At 30.7% G+C, this 15,152-nt stretch overlaps 1 protein-coding gene across 10 annotated transcripts in view; it reads right to left on the reverse strand.

Annotated features, from left to right (window-relative positions):
* Epha5 (EPH receptor A5) overlaps positions 1-15,152 on the reverse strand; it is a 339,772-nt gene that overhangs the window by 50,317 nt on the left and 274,303 nt on the right. For 5 of the 10 annotated variants that reach the window (XM_015482150.2, XM_048784578.1, XM_015482147.2 and 2 more), the window contains one exon: positions 6,004-6,069. The exons of the other annotated variants lie outside the window; for them this stretch is intronic. In XM_015482150.2, coding sequence (XP_015337636.1) covers positions 6,004-6,069 — 66 coding nt within the window. The remainder of the gene's footprint in view (positions 1-6,003; positions 6,070-15,152) is intronic. 10 annotated transcript variants of the gene reach the window in all.

Raw genomic sequence — 15,152 nt, forward strand, 5'->3', positions numbered from 1 at the left:
ATTCTTTCAGTTTACAAACATCCATTCTACCTTAAACTCTCACGTCCAAAGAATAAATAAATAATAAGCTTTCAAAATGGTAATTTCCAATAGCCTTTACCATTAAATAGCCTCCAGGTATTTAAATTGTATGCAAATTTCTCATATGGAAATGGAAATAAAACATTGTATCTCCTCTAAAAAATGATTTGGAAATACCTTGGTGTGAAGCAGTTAAAATTTTATTACCTAGGGTAAGAGTCAGGAGGGCAATAGAAAGGAGTTATTTTCGACTATGGGCATCTCTAGAGCTCTGTAACATATATGGCTGCAAGTCACATTAACATATAAAATTAAGTTCTGGAACCCTCCAAAGCATCATTAAAACAAGCCTCAACAAGGTACAGAAAGTAAAAGTACAGCTGGTGAAGATTGGCACTCAAGCAGTGGTTCAGCCTCATTAACAAAGCATGGCAAGGAAGCCAGCTCATTCTAAGTCATCTTCTGTTCTTGCTCCAGATGCATAATTTTAACCAATCAAACAAAGTCAATAAACATGTCATTCTGTACATAAAATAAGCCTCCTATTTTCTGAGTTACTTTTTTTCTGAATGAAAAAGAAACAGTTTCTTCATCCTGCTTTATATACCAATTTTAATTCATGTTCTAGAAAACAAGATGCTTTTATAGATGGGTTTTATAAAAGAGATATAATATTCAACTAATATTTATTCATTAATATTTATTACAGTCCTAGAGAGAGGTGCTTGATATAAAAAATATAGCAATGACTTTAAGGGTAAATGTATACATTGTTCCATTTTCTCCCATACCTATCCTAAGGAGTTTGGCAACACATGCCTGATAATATTCATGTGGATCTTAAAAACCCGTTCAAAGCCACCATATTTAACTTGTATATTTGAAATTTCCATAATACATGAAATAGAAAACAATAGTTTTGTGTATAAATGGAGGTGCCAATTAATAATTTAGTTCTGGGTATAAATTTAGGATATGATAATAAATTTAAAATATTAATGTCAAACACTCCAGAGTACCAAGCAGTGCCCAGGATCACTAATTTACTAAATGGCACCCTTGTGGCCAATGAGATAAGACAAGTGAATAGAATAGCCAAAAGAGTATGAATCCTTACTCAACAACAGCCTCCATACAATCGTATTTTGTTTTTAACGTTTTAGCCAAAAGAAACAAATACTGAATAATTATTTTCAAATTAATCTAAATAAGAATAGGTGGGCTACAGTGGTAGAAGGGAGAATGGTTTTGAATTTTGATTTCTTTAAAAGAATAAGAACATGCAGTGCTTGACTATGAATCAGGTACTCCTGTATTGCTTCTCTAATTTCCAGAATATTTAAGAAATAATCTTTCTACACTTTAAAGTAAAAATGTTCCAAAAAGAAAACTCCAAATTATAACATTCACCTCTATGTGTTTTTCTCATAGAAAAATAAAAGCACTTAATTTAGTCTCTTTTAAAACTACATTTCTTAATCTGCCATAATAATGATTTCAACCACTGTATAATGTTGTATTTAAAGATTTTTATTTTTGGAATCTTGAAGATAATAGGTTATAGCTTTTGGGAAAAGACTTTGACGTTTTCATTTCAGAATTCTCTCCAATTAAACAAAGGTAGTTTTAATAAAAATTCAGCTAACTCAGTCTCATAAGATAAAGAAGCACATGAACATTGCTTTTAATATATTTAATTCACATTGGAAATAGGTGAAATTTTATTTATGTTCGAGCATTCTTCCACAAGAATGGGACAGACATTTAGGATAGCTTGCCAGCACAACCTCATGACTCTCATCCATATTTCCTTCATTTGTAATACCTGGACACTAGAGTTTGAATTCTCTATAGATAGATCTACAAAAACAAAGCATGCAACTAATCTGTCACTACTTATTGAAAATTCTTAAGTATACTTTTCAATAGAAATATACTCATCCTGAAAACATAGACTCCTTGAACCCAGGAATGATGCAATTGAGTCACCATCTCCCATTTGATCAAGGTCACAAACCATCCTGTGATTAGTAGCATATGAGAAGCTAATTTATCTTATTTTATGACTTAGATGTTATTGTTATCTGTACATTCTAAAAAAAGATAAGAAAGTCAAGTAACACCTTCAAAAATATACAGTACACATAAATTTGTAAATCTTCCATTTTTGAATTCTCAAAATCCTTTTAGAATTACCTAGTAGGAAGACCTGTAATTTTTCAAATACTTAGACTATTTTCAAAATTAAATTAAATTTTAATTCACTTAGAATTGTTATATAACATTTCACAAAATATGACATATGAGATTTAATTTCCCTTTTTCCAACAAGTATTGTTCTAATGTTAGAGTGGGTAATTTCCTATTAACTTTTAACTATTTCATAGATGTTCTCTGAAAATCTTAGAGTAGACTCATTTATTATCTCTTACAATCTGAAGTTCTACAGTATTTTTTTTTAAAGGGGACCTTGGAGAAATTCTTAGTTACATTTTACACATCAAGCCTTCAATTGGAATTTAATATGTTCAGCACATATTTCAAGTACAAAAAACTCTAAATGGAGGTCTAGAATTATAACAATTTTTTTTTTTATTTTTTATGCTACTTTTATGCTTTCTAAAAGGGAAGAATACTTATGTACATTTCCGTGACTGACATCTTGTAAGGATGAATAAATAGTCTCTGAAATGTATATGTGAAGGTAAAAATCTTCCTACTTCAAATTATTATAAACTTATGTACCTAATATAAAAAGAAAATAGTTTGTTGAAAAATTTAGATAATAATGCTTCAAAAAATTCACCTTTGGCCAGAGATGTTTGTTTTTAACAATTGCATTATAAAATATTTTAATATCTGCATCTTAAGAGGAAGTAGAATTTATCTCATTACTGGTTAAAAATATTTTTAAATAAGAAAGTTGGTTTATTTAAAAAAATGAATGATTTTCCAAACAGAATAGGCAAGTGCAAAAAATAACAATTCAACATCTCTAATTTCAAAATACTTAAAAGTTTTTTTCCTTTGACACTTAAACCCTTCTGAAGAAATACTAAAGGACACATAAACACTTTAAAGTATGAAAAATAATGAACAAGGGTAATAAACTGGTGTATTTGAATTTAAGAAATCTAGAAATGGCTATTTTGGAGACTCTAGGATATTTCAGATTGACATAAAAATAATATACTATGGATTGATATTGGTTTCCATCAGCCCAAACACGAGAGACTTCAGGAATAAATGGTAACATTATTTTAGAAATTAAATATCTATTTTATGTCATATATGATTAAATTGATTACAATCAATTCAACATTCCTTGTTTGTGAAAAAAAATTATTTTGAGATGTGAGACAATGACTAGACTCTGAGCCAGATATGAGGGCTTAAAGGCACAGGCCATTGAAAAGAGTACCTTTGCTAAAAATGTTGGCAGTTGTAGGGAAAGGACATTTTAATTTTAGGCATATGACTAGCAATCAGAAATATTACAGAAATAACTATAGAAATATCTACAGAATCACAGTAGATTTCAGTCGAAGCAGGGAGAATATCTGGAATATTAACATGATGTTTATGGATGTCATAACAAAGCAAACAGTTACAAGTCATAAAAATAATTTAAGACCAAGGATGAAAGATGGAAACATGTAAAAACAGATCTCACATTTTAAATAGTAAAACATGCCATGGGAAAAATAGTGGATTGTGCCTTTCTGGAGGGAACTAGGACAGAAATCAAAACTCAACATCAGCACCTTGTAGAAGCTTTGTTAAGGCTGAACTACAGAAACAAGGATGTAGATTGCTGGTGCTGAAAGTTTTATTTCCACAAAGTTTATTCCACAAGTATTTCAAAGTGTCTCAAGGTAGCTCAATATATTTCCATATAGTATCTCAAGGTATTTCTAAAGGTCAACGACTATACAATTGTAATAAAAGCATTATGTTATAATAAGGTCAAAACCAACCACACATGTATTTATTTCAAGAAATGAAAAAAAGAGATTTCAAGATCCAAAATGTCTAAAAGTATTTGAAAATGTGCCTGTTCATAAATGATGATGATGATAGAGTTTCTTGAAAATTATTTATATGATAATTAACAGAGGCTGGTATGACTATACACACAAAATTCAGTGACAGATTTCAGATTTTCCAGCTTCCCCTGAAAAGTAACTAAGAGTATCTGTGACTAAATAAGTTTTTTCCATATACACACAGACAAGTTCACATGCACACAGACAAACCATTATTTGCCTCCACAATTCCTAACACTGTTTCACAAAAGATATTAAGCAAAAGTTTTTATGTTGTTTTTTTCTGGTGTATTCCTTGCAAAGAAGGTGTCTTCCCACTTTCCTTCTTTCAAAGACACAGTAGAAAAATCACAATGTAAAAACAATGTAAAATCACAATGTAAAACTTTTTAAAAATTCATTAATTCAATCTAGTTGAAGTTCATCTTTGCTAATACTTACTAAGTCATGGGCTCATTAATGTTCATGTTCCCAGTTAAGTTTCTTTGATATTTACTTCAACATAGGCATGGATATCAGTCTTCTTTCTTTCTAAAATGTAAATTCTATCTATTCTAATTTAGTGATAAGTTATCTCTTAAAACACTGTACTTGAGACTGAGGTAGAATAGGCAATTTAACAACTATGTTGTATTTTTTCATAGCACAGTAGAAAAATCACAATGTAAAGTCATTTACATTTTATAGTTTTGCTATTGTCAGATTGCAGTATTTATCTGTTTTGTCACTGAAGCCTCATGTCCAGAAGATATTCCTGTGTGAAGTAAATGATACACAAAAATCTGTGCTTTCATATTAACTTCAAAACTTTTTTTTTTCAAATACAAAGCTTTCAAGAGAATGAGAGAAAGATCTTTGATTTACATCAGGCTGTGTTTTTTTACTCTTCTTTGATCCAAATATTTCTGGTATCCATTCCACCATTTCTCATCTGTGCACATGTGTGCACACTCATTTACAAAGCTTTTTTACTTCAACAAAAAGTAATAAAACTTAGGGAATATAAGAAACCAATTTAAATGATGTTATGAAAGAAACTCTATAATTCTTTTAAAGGCATTTTAAAAATTGTTTCTTGGTAAATTTTGATAACAAATGAGAACTCAATAAAATAATTCAATGCTTTAGACTCTTTATAAAGGAATTACCTGGAGTACTTCAATTTTTATAAAGTGGCTCAGTAATATGTAGGAATTTCCCAAAACCTAGGATGAGAGTTCTCAGGTCTTATTTTTCCAGTCTATTGTGTTATTGTTATAACCCAGGTATTTCTTAATAATTTTAACTCATAAATAATTGAGACTATACCACTTAGACACTGATTCCACAAATGTACATATTTTTGTTCAGTGGTATCAAAATAGGAATATCACTTCAAATATCTGAAATAATTCAAGCTTAATAAAATTAGGTAAACCATTTAAAGTTATATGTGGTTTTGTATATCAATGCCACATGTATCCACAATGAGTATGACAATTGAAGATCCCAATTACATTATGGTCATTCCATGTTTCTGGGAGACAGAAAAGGTGATTTAACCTTGACAGAAGTAGTACTGTACTTCCACATGTGATATGGATTATACTGAATGGAACAACAAAAACAGTGACATGTTAAATGTGGAACAGATGCTATAATCTTACAACTTTCTATTTCAAATCAGAATCTCAGTAAAAGCTTCAGAAGAGAACTATGAATGCTTGACATAGGGATGATGTGCTATATGTATAATACTTTAGTTAAAATAATTTATTGTGAAATCACTTATTAGGATTTACCTTTGGGAACCAGTTTCATCTACTTTTTTCACTGTTAAAGTGTAACTGGTGCACCAAGTGTCAAAATGTACACAAATGGAGAAAGAAAAGGAATGCTGACAGTAATACATAGAGGTGGACATCACGTGGGAGTGAAAGCGGGAGGGAACACTAACCATATTAGGCTTGGATGGGCAACAGCGCACAGGGAAGAAGCCCTCCCACAGCCACATTCGCAGCAACTGAAAAGCAAACAAGAGAGCCCAGGATAAGGAAGAGATCCCACTCCCTCAAATATAGAAAAAGACACTGGATTTACTCAAGTGTCTGCTCATCAAAATAAAAAATCTCTAAATGCATATAGTAAGTTTTTCCACCATGGCTTTCAGTTTAAGAAGCACTTATGGATTTAAGAAATACAGAGTTACATTAGTTATTTTTATCTTACTTAAAATGATTATTCAATAGGAAATATAATGAGCCAACATACTTTAATCAATTGTATGCAATTAAATATATAGATATATAAATAAATATGTAAGCCCATTTAAACATCTCTTTCCTTAAGAAATTTCCCCCAAATTTACATTTGGAAGTCATTCTAAATAACCTTTTAAATACATGTGTTTCATACAGCATGCAAGTTTCCAGTAATAGGTCTTATTAATTTGAACCACTGATTTCATATTGCCAGTGGTATTAGTTATCACAGCATATTGAAAATTTTATGCTTATGTGACTTCTTCAATCACTTATAGAAGGCTTCCAATTTAAATTTACATTTCAGATTTTAAAAATGCAACTCTAAATATGTATATTTATGTATTTGTAGAGCAATAGCTGTATTAAAAATGCAAGTTGTCTATAATCCATTCACTTTTCTGCATATTGCAAAGTACAAGGTTATTTTTAATTTTCCATATATTCATGTTAAAAACTCCAGTAAATACAAAGTTCTCCAATAAAGTGAACTTTATTCATAGAAACCATGAAAACTTATGGCAGAAGTTATTTAGTGCTTCAATGCATTCAGTTTGGTTTACTTTTATGAATAGCATTTAAACTGATTTCAAGAGAATTGTAATGAGAACTCAGTAATGATAATCTCAGTAATGATATACCAGCAGGTCTAGGCTTTTATAAAAAATTGTTTTTTAACTTTACTTGAAATATATCGACTTTATTTTATATAAAGGGAAGAAAATAAAATATAAATACCCAATGAATTTGCAAATGTTAATAAAGCCAGACTACTAATTCCAAATCAAATTCCAATGGATCATTTTCAGAGGAAAAGTAGACAATGTTTTATACCTTATTCCCCCAGCATTTGTGACGTCCTAATTTTAAGTCTTACTAAGTATCTGTGGGTTTGGCTGTCACTAAAATGGAATCCTTATAAGCAATAGGGATACTATGACACTATTTTCAATTTTAATACTTATGATAATTTAAAGAATATTTCAAATAATAATTTGCATTGCAGATATGTTAAAAACCAGAGTCATACCATATTAAAATATTAAGATACTATATGAATAGGTAAAACTTTTATAAAATAGATAACTTTTTTTTATATTTACACCTATTTCATTGATGTATTAAACAATTACTAAAATTGTATTTAAGTTAACTTTATATAGCTTCTACCTTGTCTTAGCACTCAGATTAGAGGCAGACAAGCTATGGCCCATGGGCCTAATCCAGGAAACCATGTGTTTTGGTAAATATAGTTTTACTGGAAGTTTGCCAGTCTCATTAGAAGATGGTTATGGATTCTTCAGTGCTGCTACAGCAGAGTAAAATAGGTTTGACAAAGGCACATGGCTTGCAAAGCTAAAACATTTACCACTTGGCCTTTTAAAAAAGTTTGACCCTATTTCTTAGAGTGTTAGTTTCTTGGAATGAAGATGATTCCTTGATCTTTTAGGTTTTCTTCATAGTTGAAATGTAATGAATAACCACGTTTTACCATAATTGTTAATAACAACACAATCATCTCAATTTACTCATATCTACTAACACATACAAGTTTGCACACATCTGTTAATTATATCCATGAATTCCAACTCAATAAATTATTACTAATTATTGACAAGTGTATTGATCGGTTTTTAGTAAGAAATTCCTCATAAAGGACAAACTTGCCTCTGCCTGAGAATTTGCAGTTTATAAACTCATACAGATCTGTGCTTAGAAAAATAACTGCATTGTGATTGGACATTACCTAATAGGATTGGTTTCATATTGCTCATCATTCCAATATTCAAGAAAAACTTCAATGATTTTAAAAATAATAAGAACATTCTATTAAATTCTCTTAACTTGAAAAATTATAAGCATTCTGTCTTCAAATTGGTACATACACACATCACACACATTCATTGCCATGCAATTCACTAGAACAACAAATTCACATATTTTAGTCCTAAAGAATCTAAATCATCTTACCTATAAATAGAATTCTACTTTATTATTTTGATAAAATTTAATCAAAAGACTTGAAGGCATGCAAAATCACTTTTATTTTTACCAAACATTGATTTAGGTTTTCCAATGATGCTTTCTTTGGATTGCTTTAAGAGGCTCTGGATAAATCACTGGGAGTAACTTAAGTAACTAGAATGTAACTAGACTATGTTTAGGTTGAATCTATAAAATAGTGATAAAAATGGATCTTATCTGTTTTGTGAAAAAAAGAATGAGAAATTACTTATATTGTACTTCGATCAGTTTTCAACTTATCATATATTTTGGAATAAAAATATTAGTTACTGCTCTTAATAATATACTCTTTTTTTAGAGAGAGAGAGAGAGAAAAAAGAGAAAGAGAGAGAATTTTTTAATATTTATTTTTTAGTTTTCAGTCCACACAACATCTTTATTTTTATGTGGTGTTTAGGATCGAACCCAGCGCCCTGCGCATGCCAGGCAAGCATGCTAACGCTTGAGCCATATCCCCAGCCCAATAATATACTCTTAATAATATAATCAATGTAGTAGAATAGATCTTAGAGGAAATGATTTTTTCATGATCCATATGATATTACCATGTTTAATATTCCCATTTAGAATATAACTCAGCCATTATATATAGATCAATTCATATAAATACAAAATGACCAAAGTATCTTAAAAATAAATCATTTCTTTACATTTTCTAAGGATTCAGTGGTCAAAGCATTAACATTTTTTAAGAGAATTAAAACTTACATTCCTTTTCTCTGAAAATGTAAAGTTGAATAATAACTGCCCAAATAAGCATTTTGGGATAAATTTTGAGGATGCTATTACTATAACACCTTAGCACCAGATGGTATAAAAATATGCTTTCCTTTATCAATAAATATTCATATATGCACTTGAAAATGCTTACAAGCATCAGAGATAACAGAAATAGAAACCAAAATGTGCTAGAAATAGCAGCCAATCTAATTTCTGTGAGCTATGGTTCAACACAGGTACATCTGCATTCCCATTAGTTTTTAGCACCTGGAACTCTGTAAGTAACTGGATGCAGTTATAACAAGATCATTATTATCCAAGTTTAAAATAGTTTAGCCCTCAAGATTATCATTAAAAAAAAAACTGTTGGTCTTTGTTATTAACAAGATACTTTGATTTATCCTTCAGAAGATTAAAACATGATAACAGAAGTTTTCTGGACCCAGGAAGATTCGAATGAAATTGTTTAGCCAAACCTTGATCAATATATGTATGAAATGTGCTAATGTAAGCAAGATAACCTCCCTCCCGTGGAAGCAAGGTGATTATATCTCTAGGGAAGAGATTCTCAAACATACTACATCAGAGAAGCAAGACTGCAAGCTGTGGATAAATGATGATTTAATTTCTTAAACAAGTGATCATATAGTGGATAAGTAAAGCAGTAAGATGCCACTAGATAAATGACAGAAAGACAGGAAGAGTAAGTTCACAAAAATACTTTGATTAGGCAGAAAATATTTTCACTATAATTGTTAAAATGAAGAAAACTAAGACTGTATCATTTACTCATTTTAAAATAAAGCAACAATAAATGATAGTATTCAGTACTGAAAAAATCAATGTAGATAGTGCCACACTTGTAAGTGACCAAAGATACTAAAACATATCATGAAACTTTTAGAAAATCATATGGAGGGTCCTCAACCTAACAATAGTTCCACCTTCAATTTTTCAACTATAAGGTGGTTCAAAAGCAATACATGCTCAACAGAAATTGTAGTTTAAAGTTTTATTTATTTTTTTCCGTAGTGGTATACTATATGATACTCTCTCAAAACACTGGGCAAGAACACAAGCCAGTTTCCAGTCAGCTCAGTGACCTTGAGGGTAAACAACCAGTACTCTATAGTGCACTTTGGTGCTACTACCTATGATGATGCTCAGTAGGTTAGCTGTGTTACATGCATTTTGAACTTATGATATTTTCTACTTATAATAGGCTTGTAGAGAAGTCACCTGACTGCAAGCAGAGGAACATCTGTACTTCAAAATCTATCAAAGAGTAATAAAAATGTTCTCATACTTTGACATTATTATGTTGCAAAATAAAGACCATGGTGTTTGTAGTCAAACAGTGCAGTCCTGGATATCTCCATTTATTAATGTACACCTTTGAGTAAACTAATTATTGACAAAAGATAATATAATATTATAAACTGTACCAGATAGGGTTGTTTTGAAGAATGTCTTCATAATACATGTAAATCTCTCTGTTCTGTCCAGGGTTCACAGTCAGCACTGTGTAAGTTTTTCACTGATATTATTACAATAATATCACACTAGGAAATTATTATAGGGTGCAAATTACATACATGAGGCTAGACATAGATTTTAAAGGAACTGAATGATCAACAAAATATTTTTTCAATAAAATAATTTTATTCATATATTGATGTCCATTCATATGTTGATATCACTTCCTGGTACAATTAGGAGTTGTAAACTTTGGGAGATGATTAGATTATGAGGCTAGTGTTCTCTTAGATTGGACCAGGGCCCATTGAGAGAGGCCCCTTTCCTGTTCTTCCTTAAGAACATATAGCAAGGAGGCAAGCATCAGCAAACTTGAAAGAGCCCCTACTATGAACCAGATAAACCAAAATCTTTGTTAGATTTCCCAGCCTTCAGAACTATGAAAAAAATACATTTCTGTTGGCTATAAGTCATCCAGTTTCTGGTATTTTGTTATAGTAGCCTGAATAGACTAACACTTTATTAATATTTAAATTAATTCCTTGACTCTCAGTCCTAAGAAATAGAACAACTTTCCTAATGATGCCAGGGTAATACTCCACAGATATTTTGTTAAGACTGAGAAATGAATAAAAGATGTAATGATAATATATGTGGGGCACAAACTCAACTCTTTCACCAAACTTTCACTCCAAAGAGTAAAATTGTTCTACCTTATGAGAGAAAGTAATGCTAACTGGTTAAAAAAAAAAGGAAAAGAAAAAGAAAAAAAGGAAGAGAAAATTTTTTCTTCTCTTTCCTTTCCTCTTCTCTGTTTTTTTTTTTTATGAATGTGTTTTTGAGTACCTCAAGATAATGTCACTTCTACAACATGAGCAAGGATTTACTCCTAAAATCCAAAAGATTATATCCATTTATATATGCAATATCCAAGCCCCAGTCTAGGCAAATTTTGATAGTAAATAACAGTTTTTACCTTCTTTCTCAGTTGTCCACCTTCATCTTACTATATTGCATATTACTTCTAACCCATGGTTATGAGAAACCCTACATTAATTGCAAGAACCTTCTACCAAAAACTGAGTACCAGTCCTCTTATATGGGATTTAAGAGGTTAATAGATTTCTTAGTTTTACCTTATGATGTTGGAAGTCTGGCAATCATATGTCTTGCTTTCTAGTTGTGTTTCTTGTTTCAGTCCTGAAATGTTCTATGACATGATTTGTGACAGAGCTGAGAATTCTGGGGTTCAAAGAGAGGAAACAAAACACCTTTTCCAGGAAGTTTCAGAGAACAAGTTGCCTAAGTAAGATGTGGGAACCAATCACTGCCTTACAGCATTGGGTACACATTTGTTTTGTTTTGTCCTTTCTCATCCTAAGTACCTTTCATTTCATCTTTTCTCTTATTCTTGCCTCCTCCTGATCCCTCCCCCACTGAAAATGTGACAAGTTTTCAGGCACAACCCTATAATAGACCTATCTTTCTTCACTCACTGGTCTGTACTGTTTAAAAAATTCTGATTAATTATTTTACAATTAATTGCACAGAAGACTCAAACACCTTCACACCAGTCCAGCCTTTAATATAGCAAAACATATCTAATTTTGTTTTAAATCATTAAAAGGGAGCCTTAAAATTATTCAATGACCAAAAGTATGTTATTATTCAAATACATGTGTAAAATAGAGACTAAATCATATAAATGATTGAGATAAAAATTGAAATAAATTATATGTTTCAAGGAAAAAAAAACTACAAACCTATGTGTTCGATGGGCAACCATACCTTTGTCATAAAGACAAATTGGCAATCATAAAGAAGAAACTAATGTGTTTTAACTCTGGGATCAGAAACTCTCCTTATTTCTTATTCTAAAATATCAAACTAAATGAAAGCCAAAAACACAAATCCATTTTAGGTGAGATATATTTATATCACACTTTAATTGCTTTTTTCCAAGCAATACTTAAATGATGATTCTCTGCATTTATTTCATTTAATCATTCTACCAGGTAAAGATATTGATACAACTAGAACATGTTACTGAACATGCTAGGTAAAATTTGCTTAATCAAATTTATATTTTACCTCAAAATAGATTCATTCAATATTAACTGCCTTTTGTAAATTTTTGCAGGAGTAACAGACATAATAATTTTCATTATTAGCAAATATGTACTGAGAATATTTGTAATACTTTTTAAGAATAGAGAAATTATACAACAAAAATGTTCTACCCACACATAATATGCTGTTTCTAGACCTGGCTACAGATTAGAAACAAAAGGAGACATGTTTAAAGATCAAACAAAAAACCAAAACCAAACAAAGCAAAATAATACCCAAGCATTATGTTAGAACAATTAAATCAGAACATCTTGATCATGGGACTAAAACATCATTGTTTAATGGCCTTTAGTTGATTCTAAATTTTTCTCATATTTCATATCTCAATAGATACTCAATGAATACTTTTATTGAATGATATCTTATAATCATCTTGGGAGAATTTATTTAATGAATAAAAAGGGAAAGATTTATAATTAACCTGTTAATGGTCTACTTAGTAAAAGAAATTATAAAGTAACTGGATGTGCTTACAAACAATTTGTTTTCAGGTAAACACTTTAAATAATTATCTTGCAATTTGTTTGCAAGGTTAATTTACATTATCTACAAATGAAGACTGGTTTTTCTAAGTAAATGAAAATTGTGCCCTGACTTCTAGCAATTTAAACAAATTTCCCCTAATATTTATCTTTACAGGTGTCTCTTAATTGTAGGCTTTGTGTGTTTCAAGACCTTTTTTTGTTTTACTTCAGTATTTCAATATTATCTACTTGGATTTTCTAGGAATCATAATAACTCACAAAATAAGAAAAATGTGCAAAATTATTTATATTCAACATTATCATTTTGCCTTTCTTACCTATTTGACCACTGACTTCAACAAAATTATTTGAAGGCATACTCAATTTTCTCCACAGAGTTATCAGGAAGGAACCTTCAAGAAGTGGTGAATATTTTGTATGAAAGATATTTCTCATATATATATATTTATATATTACATGTATGCCTCGTGAATATCATGATAAACCTGTTTGTGCTGAGATGTTTCAGTTTTTAATTTTTTAAATTTATTTTATATCATATATGTATGTAATTACACATCTTTACACATAACATAAACCAGGACCTATTTGAAACCCATGGTCTCATTCATGGTAGGAGACACCCTACCATTAAGTTACATTCCCAGCCCTACAAGAGCCAATTCTAATTAGAAAGGTGTATTTTCTTCTCTGATCTCCCCATAAATACCTTCCAAAATTATAGAATTCCTGGAAATTAAATTGGCTATTCAACAATAGGTTGGAAAATAGATACATCTACTCATAAGAATCTTTACCATTAGCTCTAGAAAAACAAAATCACCACCACAAATACTACTACCACTTCCACAATAACCAAAGCAAATTTTAAAATCTGAAACATATTTTTAAAATCTTACCTTTTTATATTAGGCAGGAGTAGTATAGAGAAAAATTTATAGTATGGAACTTAGTGATGACTGGAGAGCTCCCTCTGAAGTTTTGAGAGATGGTAGAATACCTACACTATTTTAGAATGCTCTTTTATACTCTATAGTGTATGCCAATTAACTTCCTTATTTTTAAAAAATCAGTTCATATATGAGAAAGTTCATGCCATTAATGAAGTAGGAAGGAATGGGTTATGAGGTTGGGGAGTGTCACAGGAGATGCTGTGGAAGGTCTTGCAGGCTGGACTAAGGACTCAGAAAACCACATATACCATATGCATCCTTGTCTATATGCCTTCACCATCAGATCCTCTCAACCAACTCTTAAATTTTCTCTTCATCCTCAAGGTACAGCTCATATTTATTTTTTCTGTCACAATACTTTTGTATTTGTTCAGGCAGAGATACTCACATCTCATATTCTTAATCTGTTTTTTAATTTGTTCTAAATACTCAGAGTACTTAGTAGAACCTAGATCAGGAAGCCCAACCTATGTAGCAATAAAATAAAATGGTGGAAACTTAATTAATAACTGCAGTTTCCTTACTTTTTGTCTCTCACATCCAAATTTAGGACTAACCAAAAGAAGCCAAATCACTCAGGAAGTCCTCGCTCTAGCCAGCCCACTTTCACCTTTCCCATTCTAAAAACCTCCAATCAGGGCATGCTTGAAGCCTTCCTTTTTTTCAATTTTAAAGCCTTTCCACTATTCTGGCTGTTCTGAGTGTCTGCCAAATATAAATGATGCTGGCTGAGATCCTTCTACAGCAAGCTCTGAAAAAATTGCTTGTGTTTCTTTTCATTTGAATAGTTGCAGTTTGTTTCTACAGAAGAGATAATCTTCACTAGCTACATAAAAGAAAAAATGCATGGATTCACCTTTACAACCAACCATCTTAGTTTTTTTCTAGTCAAATAATAGTACTGAAAAAGCGCATACTGATTCAGGTATTTTGTTCTGTTTTCTCAATAGGTTAATGCCCACAATGAGCAAACACCAAGTATCTCCATTTCTAGGAGCCTAAAATTACTATAAGCTTCTTCCATGAAACTTTTTCTCTCCCAAGCATGTTATAGCT

The sequence above is a fragment of the Marmota marmota genome, unplaced genomic scaffold, assembly GCF_001458135.2.
Source record: "Marmota marmota marmota unplaced genomic scaffold, marMar, whole genome shotgun sequence".
Classification (NCBI taxonomy): Eukaryota; Metazoa; Chordata; class Mammalia; order Rodentia; family Sciuridae; genus Marmota; species Marmota marmota.